The following is an 18,336-nucleotide window of genomic DNA, read 5'->3' as shown; positions in this document are numbered from 1 at the left end:
CCTTAAGCCTGCATGGTCAGTTGCTCAGATAGTTATAGTCCAAAAAGGTAAACATTTCTCATTCTCTGGAGGAGACTGAGGAGTGGAACCACCTCAATCTATGTACCCTGAGTTGGTGTTGTGATCCTTTGCCTATGCTGTGCCATTTTGATAGGGAAGTATTTTTGCACATATATTACCATCCTTCATATCTATGCCAGTGTTAGTACAGTTCATAAAATGAGGCAGAAAGTGAATTCTGACTAATAGCAAATGCAATGTCTCCCTGCTTTTGGAATGTGTTTAAAATGTGGTTGTTAATAGTGGTGCTCTGTTCTTCCATTTGAAGTTGGACAGGCTGCCAACTGGCAAGAGTCCTCTAACCTAGGATTACCTGGATTTCAGTGGTTTGAGGGATATGTAAATAAAATTGTGAACACCATGTACAGGCAACGTTGTGTATTTATAAGGTTTTCCAGAAAGGCTGCTGTGTTAGTCAGCAAAAACAAGGGAGCCTTGTGACACCTAAAAGACTAACATATTTTTATGTCATATGCTTTCACCCTCCCATCCTCAGATGCCTGAAGTGCTATATTAAATTACATATACTTGTATAAATACTAGTAATTGATCAAAATACTTAGTAGTTCATTTGGCAAAATAAACTACATCCCAGAAGAGCTTATATCATAATAAATTGATTAGTTTTTAAGGTGCTATAAACACTTCATTATCCTCATATTTTCATAATGAATACAGAAAACAAGACATCTGAGCTGAACGGGTGTCTCAGTATTTTAGAATTTGTCTCTTTTCAAAGCAAGTAGAATATCTTGTTGAGCGAGTCTATGGTGAACTTATTTTTTTCTGTCTACAACCATTTGTCTTACCTTGTTCTGAAGCCAATTATAGAAAAGAAAATGAAGCTAACATTCTGAAGCTAATGTAGTGAGTGGTATGTCTTCCAAAATATCATTGTTATCTAAAGGATCATACACAATATTATTTTCAAACATCTAGATACCCCTCCTTTTTAAAGGCAGGCATAATATCCCCTGGGCAACGTCCTTACAGACGGCCAGTTCTCTCACACAAGAAGCAACTTGCCATTTTTCAAGTTGCTTCTGACACACAAAAAAGTGGTGGTATGGCTTTCAGTATTAGTTTCTGGGAAACACAAGCAGGAGGGTGCTACTCAAGAAAAAAAACCATTTGGAATGCTTCCTGCACCCTATAGTCCCTAGACAGGTTGGCTTATAACCCCCTCCCCCACCACACACACACACACACACACACACACACACACACACAACTATCACAGTTGTTATGCTATCTGGAGATAGTAGGATTTGTAGTTCAATGCATTTAGAGCAGTGACAAGGAGGGGTGTCAGAGGGTTCGTCAAAGACCATCAGAAAACACTATTTTCTGTTAGTCATGGCAGTTCTGTGTAGGAAGTTTGGCCCAATTCTATTTTTGGTGAGGTTCAGAATGCTCTCTGATTGTAGGTGAACTATAAATCCCAGCAACTACAACTCCCAAATGTCAAGGGCTATTTTCCCCAAACTCCACCAGTGTTCACATTTGGGCATATTGAGTATTTGTGCCAAGTTTGGTCCAGAACCATCATTGTTTGAGTCCATAGTGCTCTCTGGATGTAGGTGAACTGCAACTCCAAAACTCAAGGTCAATGCCCACCAAACCCTTCCAGTATTTTCTGTTGGTTGTGGGAGTTCTGTGTGCCAAGTTTTGTTCTATTGTTGGTTGTTGGTGTTCAGAATGCTGCTTGATTATAGGTTTACTATAAATCCCAGCAACTACAACTCTCAAATGATGAAATCAATCCAACCCCCCCCCCAACCCCACCAGTATTCAGATGTGGGTGTCTCGGGTATTTGTGCCAAATTTGGTCCAGTTAATTAAAATACATCATGCATATCAGATATTTACATAACAATTCAGAACAGTAGCATCTGCCACTGTGGAAACTAAATATTTGGGTAGATAAACGTTTGGTCAGATAGAATGCAGCTCTTCTTCTTCTGTTTTAATACTTACTGCCCATTATAAACAAAAATTGTTTTGCCCTGCTTCAATGAAAGTACTGGAAAAATCATTTCCCATGTTTACTCTTGTGGAAGATTTTTCTAAATGTTATTGTGAATGCACATGAGAAAATGAGTATGGGATGGGAAATAAAAGGGCACCTCAACCCCCAAGAGGGAAGGCATCATCTTTTTGCCTCCTCAACAAGTTTCCCATCTTTATTCAAAAACCAAAAGTTGTTAAGTATGTTTGCATTGCAACTATTCTATAGCAAGGAAAGCAAACTTCTTTGTGATACTTCAGCATTATATTAATCATTCTTAAGACTTTCAAAAAAAAGATGAAATAGTTACAGTTAGTTTAATAATGTAAATGGACAATTGGGGGGGGGGCAGTGTTTTTGAAGTCGTTAAGGATATATCTACACCAGAGCTTCAGATGTGGTTATATTGCAATTCCATGTCATTCTCTGTCTTATTTCCCATCACTGATTTCACTGCTGACCGAAAGGTTGGCAGTTCAAATCCTGGGAGTGGTATGATCTCCTGCCAGTCAGCTTCAGCTTCTCATGCGGGGACATGAGAGAAGCCTCGCACAGGATGGTAAAACATCTGGGCATCCCCTGGGCAATGTCCTTGTAGACTACCAATTCTCTCACATCAGAAGTGACTTGCAGATTCTCAAGTCACTCCAGACATGAAAACAAAAAAAAACTAATTTCAATAGCTGGGAATGTTGAAGTTTGAAGTCTAACATCATTCAGAGGGTCACATATTCACTACCCAAATCTATAGCGTAGTGACCAGATTCAAGTCCCCAGAAGAATGGCTTTGAAATATTCGCAGTCTCCCTCATCCTCTGCCCCCACAGGGTCTATTGTGAATGTATGGTAAGGAGAGAGAAGATAAACAGCCACAATCTTGCTGTGACACACTATGCCAGCATAACCACATTAATGTAAAAAGTGGCAGCTGGATGAAAATAGTCACAGAGACAGTGGCTATGAAGGAAGCTGGGCATTGGGAAAATAGGATGTCCAGAGCAGGCAGATTTCCACAGAATGGCAGAGTTGGAAGAGACTGCAAGGGCCATCCAGTCTTGTCTGCCTTCCCTTGCCCCCATTGTTTTATGATTCAGGAAGATGTGTGACCATTAATGCAGCTCAACAACCAGATGCCAGCCAATGTATGCTGCTCTGAGCAATTCGGAAGAAGGGTGAGATATAAAGCAAACGTAGGCATTTTACAATCATGGGGCCAGTTTGTCCAAGCTGGGCTTATAAATATGTTTAAGTACTTGTGGGTGTGGGTATGCCTATTTTCTTATTCAGGGATGTGTACCAGTGCCATCATGTGTGTGGTGGAGATTCCTTCTTTGGATACTTTTAAGCAGAGGCTGGATGGCCATCTGTCAGGGGTCCTTTGAATACAGTTCTCCTGCTTCTTGGCAGGGGGTTGGACTGGATGGCCCATGAGGTCTCTCCTAACTCTGTGGTTCTATGATTCTGTGTTAGCCATTTTATTTTTAAACCCCATTTCCTAATTATGATCTAAAACTGAGGGATTTGCCTTCCCCTCTGTTAGAGCACCATATGACCACATTCATTTGCAAAAGAATAATCATGAATAGTCTGGCCTCAGCGTCTCATCAAATGTGGCCAAAAATAAGTCCCTCCAAATTATTTAGCAACATGACATTCAGTAGTTCATCCACGAGGATAAAATACAGATCAACAAATATGGATCAAACAATGGCACCATTTTGTATAGCTTTGCCATTTCAATGTTTATGTGTTCATTTATTTCCTTTTCTGTTTTTACACTATGTCTTACTTATTCCAAAGCAGCTATTTTTGAATATGAAGTGCAGGGTTGGGCAGAGAACAGCCTGTGGCAAGAAGTGCTGAAAGCTGCAGTCCAGGAACATCTGGGAGGATCACACTTTGCCTACCCTTTATTAAAAGCCAACATTAACTGAATTGTACAACTAAAATGTTCTACAAACTCCAGAAACCTGAGCCTAAAGCATATATTTTTATTTAAAGGTAACCTTAGCTGTCATAGTGTAGCAGTTTGAGTATTGGTTTAAATATCCACATAGGCATGGAAATTTACTGGATGCCCTTGGGCCAATCTTCACCCTCAGAGGAAAACAATGGCAAACCACCTTTGAACACGTTTTACCAAGAAAATCCTAGGTTAAGGTTACCATAACTCAAAGCTGAAACAGACAAATAACAAGAACAAAACAACCAGATAAGATATGAACTAAGAAATACAACATTCTTTCTATAGACTGATGAAACTAAGGCTGGAGGACACCCTAAGGTGCATCTAGTCGGCCCTTTGCCCATTCAGGAATCCACAGCTAAAGTGTCCTTGACAAGAAGTCCATACAACCTCTCTCTCTCTCTCTCTCTCTCTCTCTCTCTCTCTCTTTCCCTCTCCCTCTCTTTCTCTCTCTCTCTCTCTCTCTCTAAACTCTGTTCTTTCTCTGCCTTTTGTGGTGATAGTGCAGAGGGCATCTATGCTTGATGCAGAGCATTTCAGATAGTGCTTTCCATGGTATTAAAACATAGTAATAAACTAGATTGACAGTGTGTAACCCATTCATGGTATCCCCATATTCCCAAGCTGATATTGCCACTCGTATTTGCAGGAACTACAGTCATGAAGAAACATCTTTCCTAGCTCAGGCCAATAAAGGTATCTTGTGTACAGAGTGCCTTGCTGATAAGTCCCAAATAGAACAGACCATTTATTACTTTAAGTACTTCTATTTTGCTGGTGATGGAGAGAAGCAGCAAGCAGGCTCTGTGAAGAGTTGGCACCAAGGACTGATTTGTGCATTCTCCAGTGTCTTGTATAGCTTAGAGTGAGTCACAACTGTTCAGTGGAGTGCCACATGACTGGGAAATGGGAATTGTTCAAGGTGACCTACTATGAGGCTCACAAACAGGAAGAAACAGATAACAAGCAGTCACTGGAGCCTGCACTATCTGGGCTTGCATTCCCCCCAGACTTTCAAGGGTGCTGACTATCTCACTTTCCAGCCAACCATGATGGTCATAGATCTCTGTGTGTAAACATGGAGTTGTCAGAAACCATCCAGAAAGAGATCCAGTTTAAAAAGCCAAAAGCCAGCATAGAGAACATACTTATGCCCTTTGTCCGAGTTCATTTGCTTTTCACACTGGCTCTGCAGACACCAATTTTCTCCTTGACTGAGACCAACTTTCTGTCAACTTGACCTTCAAGAGATATTCAGCATAGAGCAATTATTTAGAACTGGGTGTGCTGTTTTTCAGGTTGTGTCCAAAAACAGCAGTCTTCAACTATTGCCCTTTTCCCAAGAAGATGGTGGCAGTGATTGTATTACCATAGCAGGCTGCAGATCCTATAATCTGCAGATTGCTTGTTTAGCTAGATCAGCAACATCTGCAGTAGTTGTTAGCTGGAGGCGCTTCAGAAGCAGGCATGACAAATGTAGCCCTTTTTGTTGTGTTCGTTTCATGAGCTGACACTGAAATGCATTTATTCTAGCTATTATCTTGTTGTAAAACAAGTCCAGTGTAGACGCCCCTATAGCATCTTCCCCCTATTTTATGGCATGCAAGTAGCCTCATAGAAGATAGCAAGGTAGATCATCTACAGCCAGCAGGCCCTCTGCAATGGCATCTGTCTGCATACGGAGTTCCCCAGAGCTTCCAAAAAAGCAAGGTTTTTTTTATCTGTCCTTGATCACTGTACTATTCAAAACCCTTCTATTCTTTCAAAACTACTTCCATATTTTTAAATCATAAAAAGTTAGTTAAATGGGAAAGTAATATAGTTCCACTGAAACCTTTTTCCTGGAAACTCCTTCCCAATCTATCCCCTGCAATAAAATCAATAAAATATTGCTGTGTGAAATGTGATCAGACAGGAAATCCACGTAAAGCTAGTTTCTCACAGGAGACAAATTGCCTTTAACACTTTGATTCTCTTTGCACAGATAAGGGAAGAGGCTTATGGTACTGGATAATTATTGAATTGTACTATTTTTCTCCTGCTGCTAGTTTGGGAAGGAAAGTTTTGATGCATTCATCATAAAGTAGGGGATGATGATGATGATATAATAGATTCAGATTATTAATAAACAATTAAAATATAATATGCCAGGCATAAGAGTCATTAAGAAAGCATAGATTACATCCCCATGGGACAGAAGAACTGAAGACAATAAAAAAAATATTCAATATTAAAATATGCAAACCAATATTCAGTGCCTATGGAGAAAGAAAACAACTCCTTTAATGATAAGCGCTCTGGCAACAATTCTAAACAGAATGACAACAAAATTACCTTTAATAGGAACACAATAGCACAGTTACAAAAATTGATGCTACATGACATGTTTCACATAATCCAACAACATCTCACTGATTCCTAGATTCTCAGATAGATTCCCAATTACTGATGGTCCAAACTTTTGATCAGTATCACTGGTAAACTGATAATATTATGATGAAAACCCCTGTGGTTGCCAACTGCTAGAATTTACATATGCCAAGCCAGTTTGTGTTCATAACATAACAGCCTCCTGTATTTGCTGTATATGCCCTTTCACAACATAGTCTGTTTTCCTGCCAATTAAAAGTCCCAGTGCCTTCAGTCTACCTGTTATTTCCGCAACAAGGTGATGGCCTGTCAACTTAGAGCAGCATGACAAGGTCGGCTTCCATGTCTCAATTGCAGACTTTCCTCTTGACTTGTATTGATTATTTTCCAAAGGTGCAAGCAAACCCTTTTTTTCCACCTATGACATGCCTCTGTTTCAATCCTATTTTAAGCCTCTTTGTGGCTATAATTAAAGTTTTATCTTCAGAGGAGGAGAAGAGAATATGAACATATTTTTAGAGTTTGTTTGTGTGTAACTTTCGCTAAGAAGAAGACGTGTGAGTTTCATATTGTGAAATCAGTTCATTCATAAAGAAGCTAAAGTACAGTCAGCTCTCTGTATCCATGGATTTTGTGTACATGGAGTCAACCATCTATAGCTTGAAAATAATAATAATAATAGTTTATTTATTTGACCAGTCATATGACCATTTCAAAATACAACATGAGTAAAAGACAAGGCAAAAAAAGGAGAGGACAGCAGCTGACCTTCTATCTACAGTCAGAATCTTATTTTCCTGATTTTTCTTTCAGGAAATGTGCCCTTTTCTTGATAGCTTTCAGAATAAAAAGGCTTACTCTGATTATGGCAGATCTTTCCTGTCTCTGCAAGAGGAATGTCAGAAGATCATTTCTGTTGGGGGACCTGCAGTTGGATAATATTGGATGTAAATATCTGTATCTGAAAATATATATTTTAAAAATCCCGAAAGCAAACCTTGATTTTGCTATTTTATATAAGGGGCACCATTTTACGTTGCCATTGCACTATATAATGGGTTTTGAGCAGCCACAGATTTGTGTATCCATGGGGAGTCCTGGAACCAAACCCCAGCCAATTGCAAGGACCCACTTCCACAAAGTAAGAAATTAAAATGTCAAAAGTAATAAAAGAAATGAAAAGACTAACTAAATCTATTTAACCTCTTTGTTTTTGGCAATGTGGTGCTTATAGTTTAACAGGTTGTATCTCCAGATAACCACAGAAAAGTCAGCTAAATCTGCCTAATGAAGTTAACACAATAGTGTACAAAACCAAATATCTATCCCATCCACAGTTTCTCTCTCAGTTTATGCCCTTGGTGCCTGGTTTGCAAGCACAGTCTCCAGCTGGGCTCCCCACAGTGGCATGGATCATATAAACCAGTACATGAGAAGAGTCTATTTTGGGCATGGGGTGGAAGAGTTAGAGAGCAGTCCCTATTTTTCATATCATGGGTAAAGTTTATATGGGTCATTGCTCCATAATAATAATATACTTGATATAGTGGCATCCAGAACCACAGTTCTTAAGAAACTGGTGGTCAATCTTTGGCTCTTCAGGTGTTTGGACTACTTTTGCCATAATCTCTTAGTGGGCTTTCTGGAATGTAAAGTCCCCCATGCTTGCCTTAACAGCTAGTTTACAGAATAGTAATCAATCGCTAAGTAAGAATCCAGAAAGTTTCCCAGCTGTTTCTGAGAGGAGTCTGCATCATACGTTGCTAGTACATTACATCATTGTGGTAAATTTTGGGTTACAGAGTGATAACATCTCTGATATCTCACTTACCTGGTTTTCTGTAAACATAGCCTTTTCATGATAAAACAGCTATTTTGGGGGATGACAATTTCCACAGCCCCACTTCCCATTTTGTGAAGGGAAAATATAGTCTAAAAAATAAATTGTGTTGTTGGACCTCACCACCACTGAGGATGCCTGCCATTGATATGAGTGAAACGTCAGGAGAGAATGCTTCTGGAACATGGCTATACAGTCTAGAAAACTCATACATTTTTCAAGTTTCAGGATTTATCTCTTTAACTCCTCCTTTGCCATCTCTGTATTTCTGAACTTAGTAAATCTTGTAGACTCTGGCAAAACCTTTCAGTATTTGGGGTGAACACAGTGTACAACTATATCTGTTTGATGACACTTTAAATGTAAATATGCCAATTTCTGTAGTCTTTAGACTTCTCCCTGAAGAATATAATATCTGTCTGCAAAGAATTATAAAACTCTCACCAAGCTGTAAACTCTAGGAATCCATAGAATGGCAGTTAAAGTGGGATCATACATCAATAGTATGGATAGCCCTTTAAAACTTTCCTTATGTGTGTAGAGAGATTCACAAGGCAATGTTTGTTGTTTTTACAGCTGAATATCTGTTGAGAATGAGAAAAGCCATTTCCCAATAACTTTCTTCCCATATTTTGTCAACAGAAAAAAGTGTACCATCACATGGGATTTTTGTCAATGCTGCAAGAACAACTGAAACCCAGACCATGCCAGCCTGGATTTCTATAGCAAAACAAAAGCAGAAGGCCATTGAACAGGAGCTTAGCAAAGAAGACAAACCAGTGGTTCAGGAAGAGAAGACAGATTCAGAGAGGCAAATTCAAGAGAATGAGGGAGTGGAGGTAACCAATTACATTGTGCTTGATTTGTTTATGACATTGCCTTGGGACTTTTTGCTTTAGCCTACTTCTGACTAATCATATCTAGGTTATCTCTAATTAATCACATGTTATCTAATTAGCTTACTTTTGTGAAATCAGCCAGTGTCAGCACATATCTATTACTGCTGTATTTAGAAGCTATTGTTCATTTATTTAATTCCACATTATCTTGTCCTTATTTCCACAAGCTTGGATCACCATTCATTTTGCAATTCTCCTTGTATAGACATTGCAGGACCAGGTTAATCTGAGAGTTGACAACCCACTTTTATTCTTGTAATTTGAATCGGGACAAGTCTCCCTTTTTGAGTCAGTTTCCATCCTGGCAGCTATGCTACTCTCTGACGGCCATTCTTGCGGCACTTGAAAGACACAGCTGAAGGATTTGGAGAGTTATGGTTCAAGAAAGCACCTTTTTCCATGTCTTTTCTTCCTTCCTTAATACCCATGCAGGGTTTTGTTTTGTATTTTGCATCAATAGGTGTGCTTTGGCATCTTGCCTCTTCATTCTGCAAAACTGGAGCACATACCGACTGCAACAGTTACATCCAAGTATCTCTTTTGAAGAGAAAAGGAAGTCTGGGGTGATTTATTTTTACCATTTTCATGGCAAAAAATCTTACCAGTGGGTTGCTATAAGTTTTTCAGGCTGTCTGGCCATGTTCCAGAAGCATTCTCTCCTGACATTTCATCTATGGCATGCATCCTCAGAGGTTGTGAGGTCTGTCGGAAACTGGGAAAATTGGGTTTATATATCTGGAATGTCAGGATAGGAGAAAGAACTCTTGTCTGTTGGAGGTAAGTGTGAATGTTTCAATTTACCACCTCGATTAGCATTTAATAGCCTAGCAGTTTTCAAGGTGTGACTTGTTACTGCCTGGGGGAATCCTTTGTTGAGAGGTGATTAGCTGTCCCCGATTGTTTCTTGTCTGGAATTCCCTAATTTTGAATGTTGTTCTTTATTTACAGTTATGATTTTAGAGGTTTTTTAAAATACTGGTAGCCAGATTTTGTTCATTTTCATGGTTTCTTCCTTTCTGTTGTGGATTTCAATGAACCCCATTTTCCTAGTTTCCAACAGATCTCACAACCTCTGAGGATCCCTGCCATAGATGCAGGTGAAATGTCAGGAGAGAATGCTTCTGGAACATGGCCATACAGTCCAGCAACCCAGTGATTCCAGCCATGACAGCCTTCGACAATACAATCTTACCAGTGTTTTTAATGAAGCCCATGTACATTGTGCAGTTACAGCACTGCAATTTCACTTTAACTACATGACAACATCCTGGAAGTTGTGGTCTGGTGAGGCACAAAAGAGAATTCTAAAAGTCCTTCCCTAAACTATAAATCCCAGGATTCTATCGTATGAAACCATCACAGCTAAGGTGATAACAAAGTGCTATAACTGTGTAGTGTGAAAGGAGTATCAGAAGATGTGCTATTAGCCTCTCTGTTGAATCTAGAATCATAGAGTTAGAAGAGACCTGGTGGGCCATCCAGTCCAACCCCCTGCCAAGAAGCAGGAAAATCGCATTCATAGAGCTGGCAGGGGGTTTCCTTTCTTTTCCTTAAAGATTAGTAAATGAAAAGAAAGTAGTGCTTGCCTCCATCTCCATTCCACTCATACAATGAAAACATTAGGGAGCAAGGGGCATCATTCTTCTAACAGAGTTGGCCCAGGACATTTTGCTGCCTGAGGAAGAACAACAGTGAAACCTTCAGATCAAGTTGTATAGTATTCAAAGCCAATCAAATTATTTTGTTACCTGACACTGAACATCCTACAAGCATCTCTCTCTTTCCCTATTAGTAAAAACTAAACAAAACAACAATACAAAATGAAATAACTAGCAATTTGCTGCCTCCTTATGATAGCCAAAATCTGCTGTCTGCTGAGGTCTCCTCATTCTGCCTAATGGGAGGGCTGGATCTGTTAACAAATATTTATTTATGCAGCCCATGAATACTGTTTTACAATGGTAGCACTCCTAAGTGCTACTATTTTAAAACAGAAAGCAGAAGGCAGTCATTTAAAAGCGAAATGTTCATTCAGATCCATGTGGCTATTTATTGTTTATGAATATGAGAAGTCATAATACTGTTCTTGGACAATTCTGAAATCACCACAAAGTCCATCTAATGCAGAGTTCTTTACACTTTGTTGCTTTCTAAAATACCTTGTTGTAATTCTTAGTATTATAGTTATTTATACCTCACTTTATCTCTCCCAAAGGAGACTCAAAGCGGTTGAACATAAAAGCATCAGCATACAATTTAAAATATATAAATATGCAAACATTAAAACAAAATTAAATATCAACAGTATTGAAAAAAATCATAGTTATAATCCATTAAAACATATTCAAAGTTATTCATAGTTAAAATGCATTAAAACATCTCCAATGTTAATAAATATTTGAAAGCATTTGCCCATCAATTGTGTTTGACTAAGGTGTGACTCAGAAATAATCAAGGTGTTCAACTGCCTCTTAAATGAAAAGGCCTTCAGTCCCCAAATGTAATATTTGCTTTGTACACAAATATCTTTCTTTTTTTTTTTTTACAGGAAAGAGAACAAGTAAAATCACTCATCAGGGTGTTTTAATCACTTATCAGGCAGATTAGAAGTGATAAATAATATACATGTTATATGTCAGTCACGGAAAACATAACCAAATATTTGACAGCACAAAGACATACTGTGAATTATTCTAGATTTTTAAGAACTTTTTTTCTGTAAAGCCATGTTTTATATGCCACATGATGATGAATTTGACTTCTTCAACTCTTTATTAAATTGTGTTCAATATATTGAGAAATGGACTAAGACATAAAATCTCTGTTTGCTGCCATTCCCAGTTCTGGGATCCAGAATTGGACCTTCATATCTACCAGGCCTGGGAAAACTTAAGCCCTCCAGGTGTTTTGGACTTCAACTCCCACAGTTCCTAACAGCTTCAGGCCCTTTCCTTTCCCCCCTCAGCCACTTAAGCAGAAAGGGAAAAGGAAAAGGAAAAGGAAGGGGCCTGAGGCTAATAGGAATTGTGGGAGTTGAAGTCCAAAACACCTGGAGGGCCCAAGTTGGCCCATGCCTGATATATACAGTATACAGCATAAGATGACAAGACTACCATTTCTTTGCGGGGAATCATTCGATCAGATTCCCTACATACTTTACTCATAAAAAAATATTTCTGCACTTTACTTCTATACAAAGTTATGCATTCTATCAACTCTGTAAAACATACACGCATATCCTGGCCTTTATAGCCTTTTTAAAATGTGCAACTATGCCAAAAGTTCCTTTTGAATGAGATCTGGTTTTCCCTTTTGTGGAGTGCAGCTGAAGCCTTTTCTGCAGAGTCTACTGTACACATTGCACATTGTTGCTAACAGATTTGCATAAATGGGTGGCATTCAGAATCCTTTTACTGTTACCAGATTTTTCACAGACTCAAACACTAAGTAAGAGGACCCCATTTGGCGCCTGGATTTAAGAAGTTTAAGAAGCCCTGATCTAAATAGACTTGAAGACCCCTGAAGTTGCTTGCTTCAAAGCAATGCTAAAAAGATAAATTCAGCCACCCGTCATTCATAACTGTGAAGAGCGGGGACTGGTTGCTTCAGGGCCAGTGTCCAGTGGTGTACTATCAAGTTTGGTTTGTGCTTGTCCTCATTAGCAAAAGAGGAACAAGCATTTTTACAGTAAAATGTGACTTCCTAGTGCTTCTAATTCAGAATCCCCAGAATCTTTACCGTATCTAAGAGTCCACAAAGCTTAAAGTTCACAGCTTAGATGGCATGACAGTCCCAAACAAGGAAGGTGACGGGATTTTCCCCACAGCTGAGTGAGCAGCCGTGTCTGGAGGCCTACTGTTCAATCCCTGTTGATGTGCTCTTTCCTAGTGAATTGTGCCTTTTCTCTTTCTCCCTTTTTTATTTAGGAAGCAGTGAGGCAACAGCTAGATTACACCCGGACCACATTTTCACCTTTTCCACCAACTGTTTCCTCTGAAAAACAGAAGAAAGAGACAAAGTTGGAGACACCAGAGTTTTCGCCTAAAACCAACATGCTGTCACATCATAGTCCTGGTATGAAAACAAGCACTTAAAATACTGCACAGATCAAAGCTATGTAGTTTGCACATCACAGAGACAACATTTCCAGTTTTTATGAAGTGTTCGTAAAACAGGGCATTTCTCCACCTTTCACCTGAATATTGCTGTTTGTTAACTTTTTTGTGAGCTGTTTGCAGAAATTAGAAGTGCCCTCTATTTATAGTTTTTCAAGCATGCACCTAAAACTATGGGCCATGTTGGTGGTATTTCTCAACAGCATTGTGATCATGATATCTTATTAAAATAAAGGTAAAGGTTTCCCCTTGACATTAACTCTAGTTGTGTACGACTCGGGGAGGGGGAGGGGTGATGCTCATCTCCATTTCTAACCTGAAGAGCTGGCATTGTCCGTAGACACCTCCAAGGTCATGTGGCCAGCATGACTGCATGGAGTGCTGTTACCTTCCTGCAGAAGCAGTACCTATTGATCTATTCACATTTGCATGTTTTTGAACTGCTAGGTTGGCAGAAGCTGGGGCTGACAGCAGGAGCTCGCACTGCTCCTCAAATTCGAACCGCTGACCATTCAGACAGCAAGTTAAGCAGCTCAGTGGTTTAACCCGCTGCACCACCGGGGGCTCAATTGCATTATTGCATTAATGACAAATATATCTTTACAAATGTATGTATCTATCATACAGAGACACCATGTGAGTCCCAGATTTGCTTCTATGTTTCACATGAAACAGCCCCAAATTTACTGATATTTTCTTTAGACCAATAATAATAATAATAATAATAATAATAATAATAATACACTTTATTTATATTCCGCTTTATCTCCCCAGAAGGACTCAGAGCAGATTACAATACACAAATATAAGGCAAACATTCAATGCCTTTTATACAGTGAACAACAATAACATGCAATACACAGGAAAAAAGTAAAGGCCTTCCCCTTTCACTTCCGGAGTCTGGAGTCAATGCTCAACTCTGGCCATGGGGGGGGGGTGTGCTGTTGTTCCATTTTTCCATGACGAGGAGCCTGTTGTATGTAGATGTCTGCATGGGGCACCCTCTTACCTTCCCACCGAGGCAGTACCTATTGACGTACTCACATTGCATGCTTTTAAACTGCTAGGTTGGCAGAAGCTAGGGCTAACAGCAGGAGCTCACCCTGACACATGGCTTTGAACTGCTAACCCTCCGGTCAGCAGATTTCTTGCAGCTAGCAGTTTAACCTGCTGTGATCCCTACAAGCATTGCATGTGGTGAATTGGACACTTTCAGTTTAGTGTTTGGGTATATTGCAGAAGAATCTTCATAGGAAAATAGTCTTCTGCAGTATACTCTAAATGTTTATTGGTAAGTTATTTAACCTGGATAGAATGTTTTTATTGCAATTAGACTATGTCTACTTCAAGATGCTAACAAAATGTTAAATCAATCCTGATTGGATGCAATTCCTGAAGGTTACAACTAAGCACCAAACTGCTAATAAGTAAGTGGGATTTTGTTTTCTTTTCTGTACAGTTCAGTCTTCACTAGTGCCAACTGAAAAAGAAGACACAAAGCCACTGAAGAAAATCAGTCATTCAGATCAACCCTCCTGGATGGAACTTGCAAAAAAGAAGTCTCAAGCTTGGAGCGATATGCCGCAGAGGATAAAGTAGAGCAAGAGCTTTCTACCCGTTGTTAATGCTATTTAAGGAAATGTATCAGACTATGTTAACTGAATGGATATAGATCAGTTAATTGTCATTAAAACTATGGCACGTCAAATACATCATGCATTCAAGAAATGTATATGAAATGTTGGTTATACATTTGTGTGTTTATCCTGCTCTAACAGTGAGGACAGTGCTCAAAAACTGCTTCAGATATTTACTCATGTCTTTGAGAAAAGTACTTAATGTCGTGCATATGCAAAACAAAGTGCCCTTATGGTGTGGAGCTTACGGAAAATTAAAAGCAGGTAGTGCTTTTTGCTACTAAAGGTAGGGATGGAGATGGAGTGATTGGACAGCCACTGACTGTTGTGGTCTATTTGGTCACCACTCCTATTCCCCTTCTCCCCACATAAATGTCAACACACAAGGGGCTCAAAAGGAGACAAGAAGCTTCCATGCAGTCCTTCCACTGCCCCTTCGCAACATTAAGAAAGAAAAGGGACTTGCACTGGAAAACACTCCATTCACTTGGACTGTATCACAGGGATATTCTGTTATGTTTGGTTCCCTTCTAGATTAGGCAATGAGGGTTGGAGGTGGGAACGCTCTCTTAATCTAGCCGTACCATCTGAACACCCTCATGATCTATAATCTTATGAGTTGACAATTTCCTCTGTATCCATGCCAAGAATTAGAATACCATTTAGGACGAGGGTTTTGTTTAGCCATGCCCTTTTCTAATTTATAAACCTGGGTTCATGCTGACCTCTTTTTCTGCTGGGAAACTTGTCAACATCCATAATACGGAAGGACAGCCTTAATAGCCTGCCAGCGGTTATACCCAGTTATAAAGATTGTCATTTGTCCAATTTCATGGATATAATATTGCAGCAGAAAATTAGAGAGAAAATTGGTTGGCATTGCTTCCTTCCCTAAGTGCACTGTTGAGCCTGTCAGAGTCCATAAATAAATACATTTTGACTGCATTCAGGGTCAAATGGAACAGACAATCCATTTCCTGTAAAGGCAAAAGGAAAGAAGTGGGCATTTATCGGCTTGCTATATCCAAGTTTAAAAAGTGACTCTTGCAGGTTTTATCTGACAGAGAAAGAAGTGACATGTTGTTCACCTTCAGTATTAGTCATGGGCCCGAAATTTGTCCCATTCATTTCATTTGTGATTCCATTTCGGAAAGGCCCCTCCTGAAATGGAAATGCAATTGATACGAAAGGCAGACAGGCCTCCTTTTTGGATCAATTGTGTGAGACCTGGCAGGGCCTGCTGCCAAGCGCGGAGTAAGCACTGGCACTCGGCTGCAGGCTCTGCGTGACCTGGGTGCATAGGCCCAAAGCCTGCACTTATAGGCCCAGGCACGTTAGGCCAACGGGTGAAATCCCACCCCCACCCCAATAATGGGCCAAAAGAAAATTGATATTTTGGCCCCATAAACGAAAAACACATATCTGACCTCAGAATTTCAGGAGGCTCAGATGAAAAAGGATCGGGGGGGGGGGGGGGGCGCCAAAAGCGGGAACATGAAACGGATCAAGGTAATTTCCGAATGCACATGACTATTCAGTATACATTGAAGGACTTGGCAAAAGTAGTCTTGTTGGCCCTCATGGGGAGAAAAGATCCAAAACCATTCATACGAGGGCAATAACTTTATTAATTTAACCAAAGTGTTGCAAAAGAGTCTACAAACCTTTAAAAGATCCAGAACGTTACATCTAGCAAGGTGGTCAACAGGTAAAGGGACAGGAAGAGTCAGCAGATGTGGAAACCATGGCGTCTTCCTTTGGTTTCAGTTTAAGATAAAAATGGGAAGAGATAGTAGCGGATATTTAGAAATAGTTTCTGTGGGTAACAGATACATATTAACTCTAATATGGAGTAAAGCACAAAACAAAAATTGAACTGAGAGCACCACTGATTCTAAATGGATCTATACTATGTACATTTCATTGTGCTTTATGGTTTTAAAACAATATCATAAATGCTTTCTAGATTTCATACTTGCCCCATGGCCATTTTGCTTCATATAATGCTATCTTATTTAATCCTAGCTTCCATCTCTTTAATCCTGCATAGGAAAGTCATGTTTACTTGGTAATAAATCCTACAAGGTTACATAGGGCACATTACCTAACCTCTCATACTTGTGTTTAGATATGAAGTTTTAACTGTCTCAATTATTTTCAGTGTTGTATCCTATGTACTGTATAAGGAATTGTAATAAACCATCTAAGTCTAGAATTCCTTGCAAGGACATGTCTGACTGTGTAATGTGTTAACATTGGGTACATTATGTAAATGTAAAACTTACATTGGCTGTAATATATACTTAATTTAAATCTGGGCTTCTATCCAGCATATATTTACATGGGCATATTACTTGAGACTGAAGGCTAAGGGTTTGCTTGCTCTAATTGGGTTTGTCTCTCCTAATATTTTTACAAGGAAACGTTCTGTGACCAAGCTTGGCTCCTATGTGATGCCTCTGGCAAGAAATACAATCCTCCCACCACTTAACTTTCTCAGAGAAGAGAGATCCAGACATTGTCAGTTGGGCTCTGTTTCTATTCCAGGCTAGCTGCTGCCACGTTCCCTCTGCTGGCTTGAGTGTGGCTTCATGGGAAGGTGGGACATATATGTTTTTAATCAGTTGTTGAAGACAGCTGTGGAAATGGTTGCTGCTCTAAAATGAGCTGCTCATCTTTTGATACTGTCTTTTTGTTTACAAAGCAGATGTTGACCTTTTGTTCATTTAAATCAGCACTGGGCAACTTAAAAAAGTTGCCCAGTGAAATCTGTGAATCTACCACAGATTGCACAGTCTTACAAATGTCCACAAAAGTCAACATTGACACCGAAGTACAACACTGCCTGAGCTCTGCAAGTGCAACAATTTTCCGAATGAAGCAGAGAGTGTTTGAGGATCAGGACATCCGTAGGGAGACCAAGGTGCTTGTTTATAAAGCTATTGTCCTCCTAACCCTGTTATATACCTGTGACACGAGGACTATCTACAGACATCACACTGAACTCCTGGAAAGATTCCATCAGCATTGCCTCCAAAAAATCATGGAAATCTCTTGGGAAGCCAGGCAGACAAATGTCAGCACTGAAGCAATCAACTCTATGCCATCAACTCTGCTGGAGTGGCACAATGTCCAAATGCCCGAATACCATCTACCAAAGCAGTTACTATAAGAACAGACAATGGAATGTTGGACAACAGGAAAAGAGATTTAAAGATGGCTTTAAAGCTGACCTTAAAAACTGTGGCATAGACACCAAGAACTGGGAAGCCCTGGCCCTTGATCACTCTAACTGGAGGTCAGCTGTGACTAGCAGTGTTGTGGAGGCACAAATGGAGTGCAAAATGGAGAAATGTGCCAAGAGGAAGGTGCATCAAACAAACCCTGAACAGGACCACCTTCCACCTTCCACCTGCAAATCAATGTCTTCACTGTAGAAGA

At 39.7% G+C, this 18,336-nt stretch overlaps 1 protein-coding gene across 4 annotated transcripts in view; it reads left to right on the top strand.

Annotated features, from left to right (window-relative positions):
* TSGA10 (testis specific 10) overlaps window positions 1-17,120 on the top strand; it is a 112,543-nt gene extending 95,423 nt beyond the window's left edge. For all 4 annotated transcript variants that reach the window (XM_067466826.1, XM_067466827.1, XM_067466825.1 and 1 more), the window contains 3 exons: window positions 8,887-9,083; window positions 13,070-13,217; window positions 14,718-17,120. In XM_067466826.1, coding sequence (XP_067322927.1) covers window positions 8,887-9,083; window positions 13,070-13,217; window positions 14,718-14,857 — 485 coding nt within the window. In that variant the 3' untranslated portion in view covers window positions 14,858-17,120. The remainder of the gene's footprint in view (window positions 1-8,886; window positions 9,084-13,069; window positions 13,218-14,717) is intronic.
* The last annotated feature ends 1,216 nt before the right edge of the window (window positions 17,121-18,336 follow it).

This window comes from Anolis sagrei, chromosome 3, assembly GCF_037176765.1.
Source record: "Anolis sagrei isolate rAnoSag1 chromosome 3, rAnoSag1.mat, whole genome shotgun sequence".
NCBI lineage: Eukaryota > Metazoa > Chordata > Lepidosauria > Squamata > Dactyloidae > Anolis > Anolis sagrei.
The sequence above is the reverse complement of the archived record's forward strand: the minus strand, read 5'-3'. Positions and strand labels throughout refer to the sequence as shown.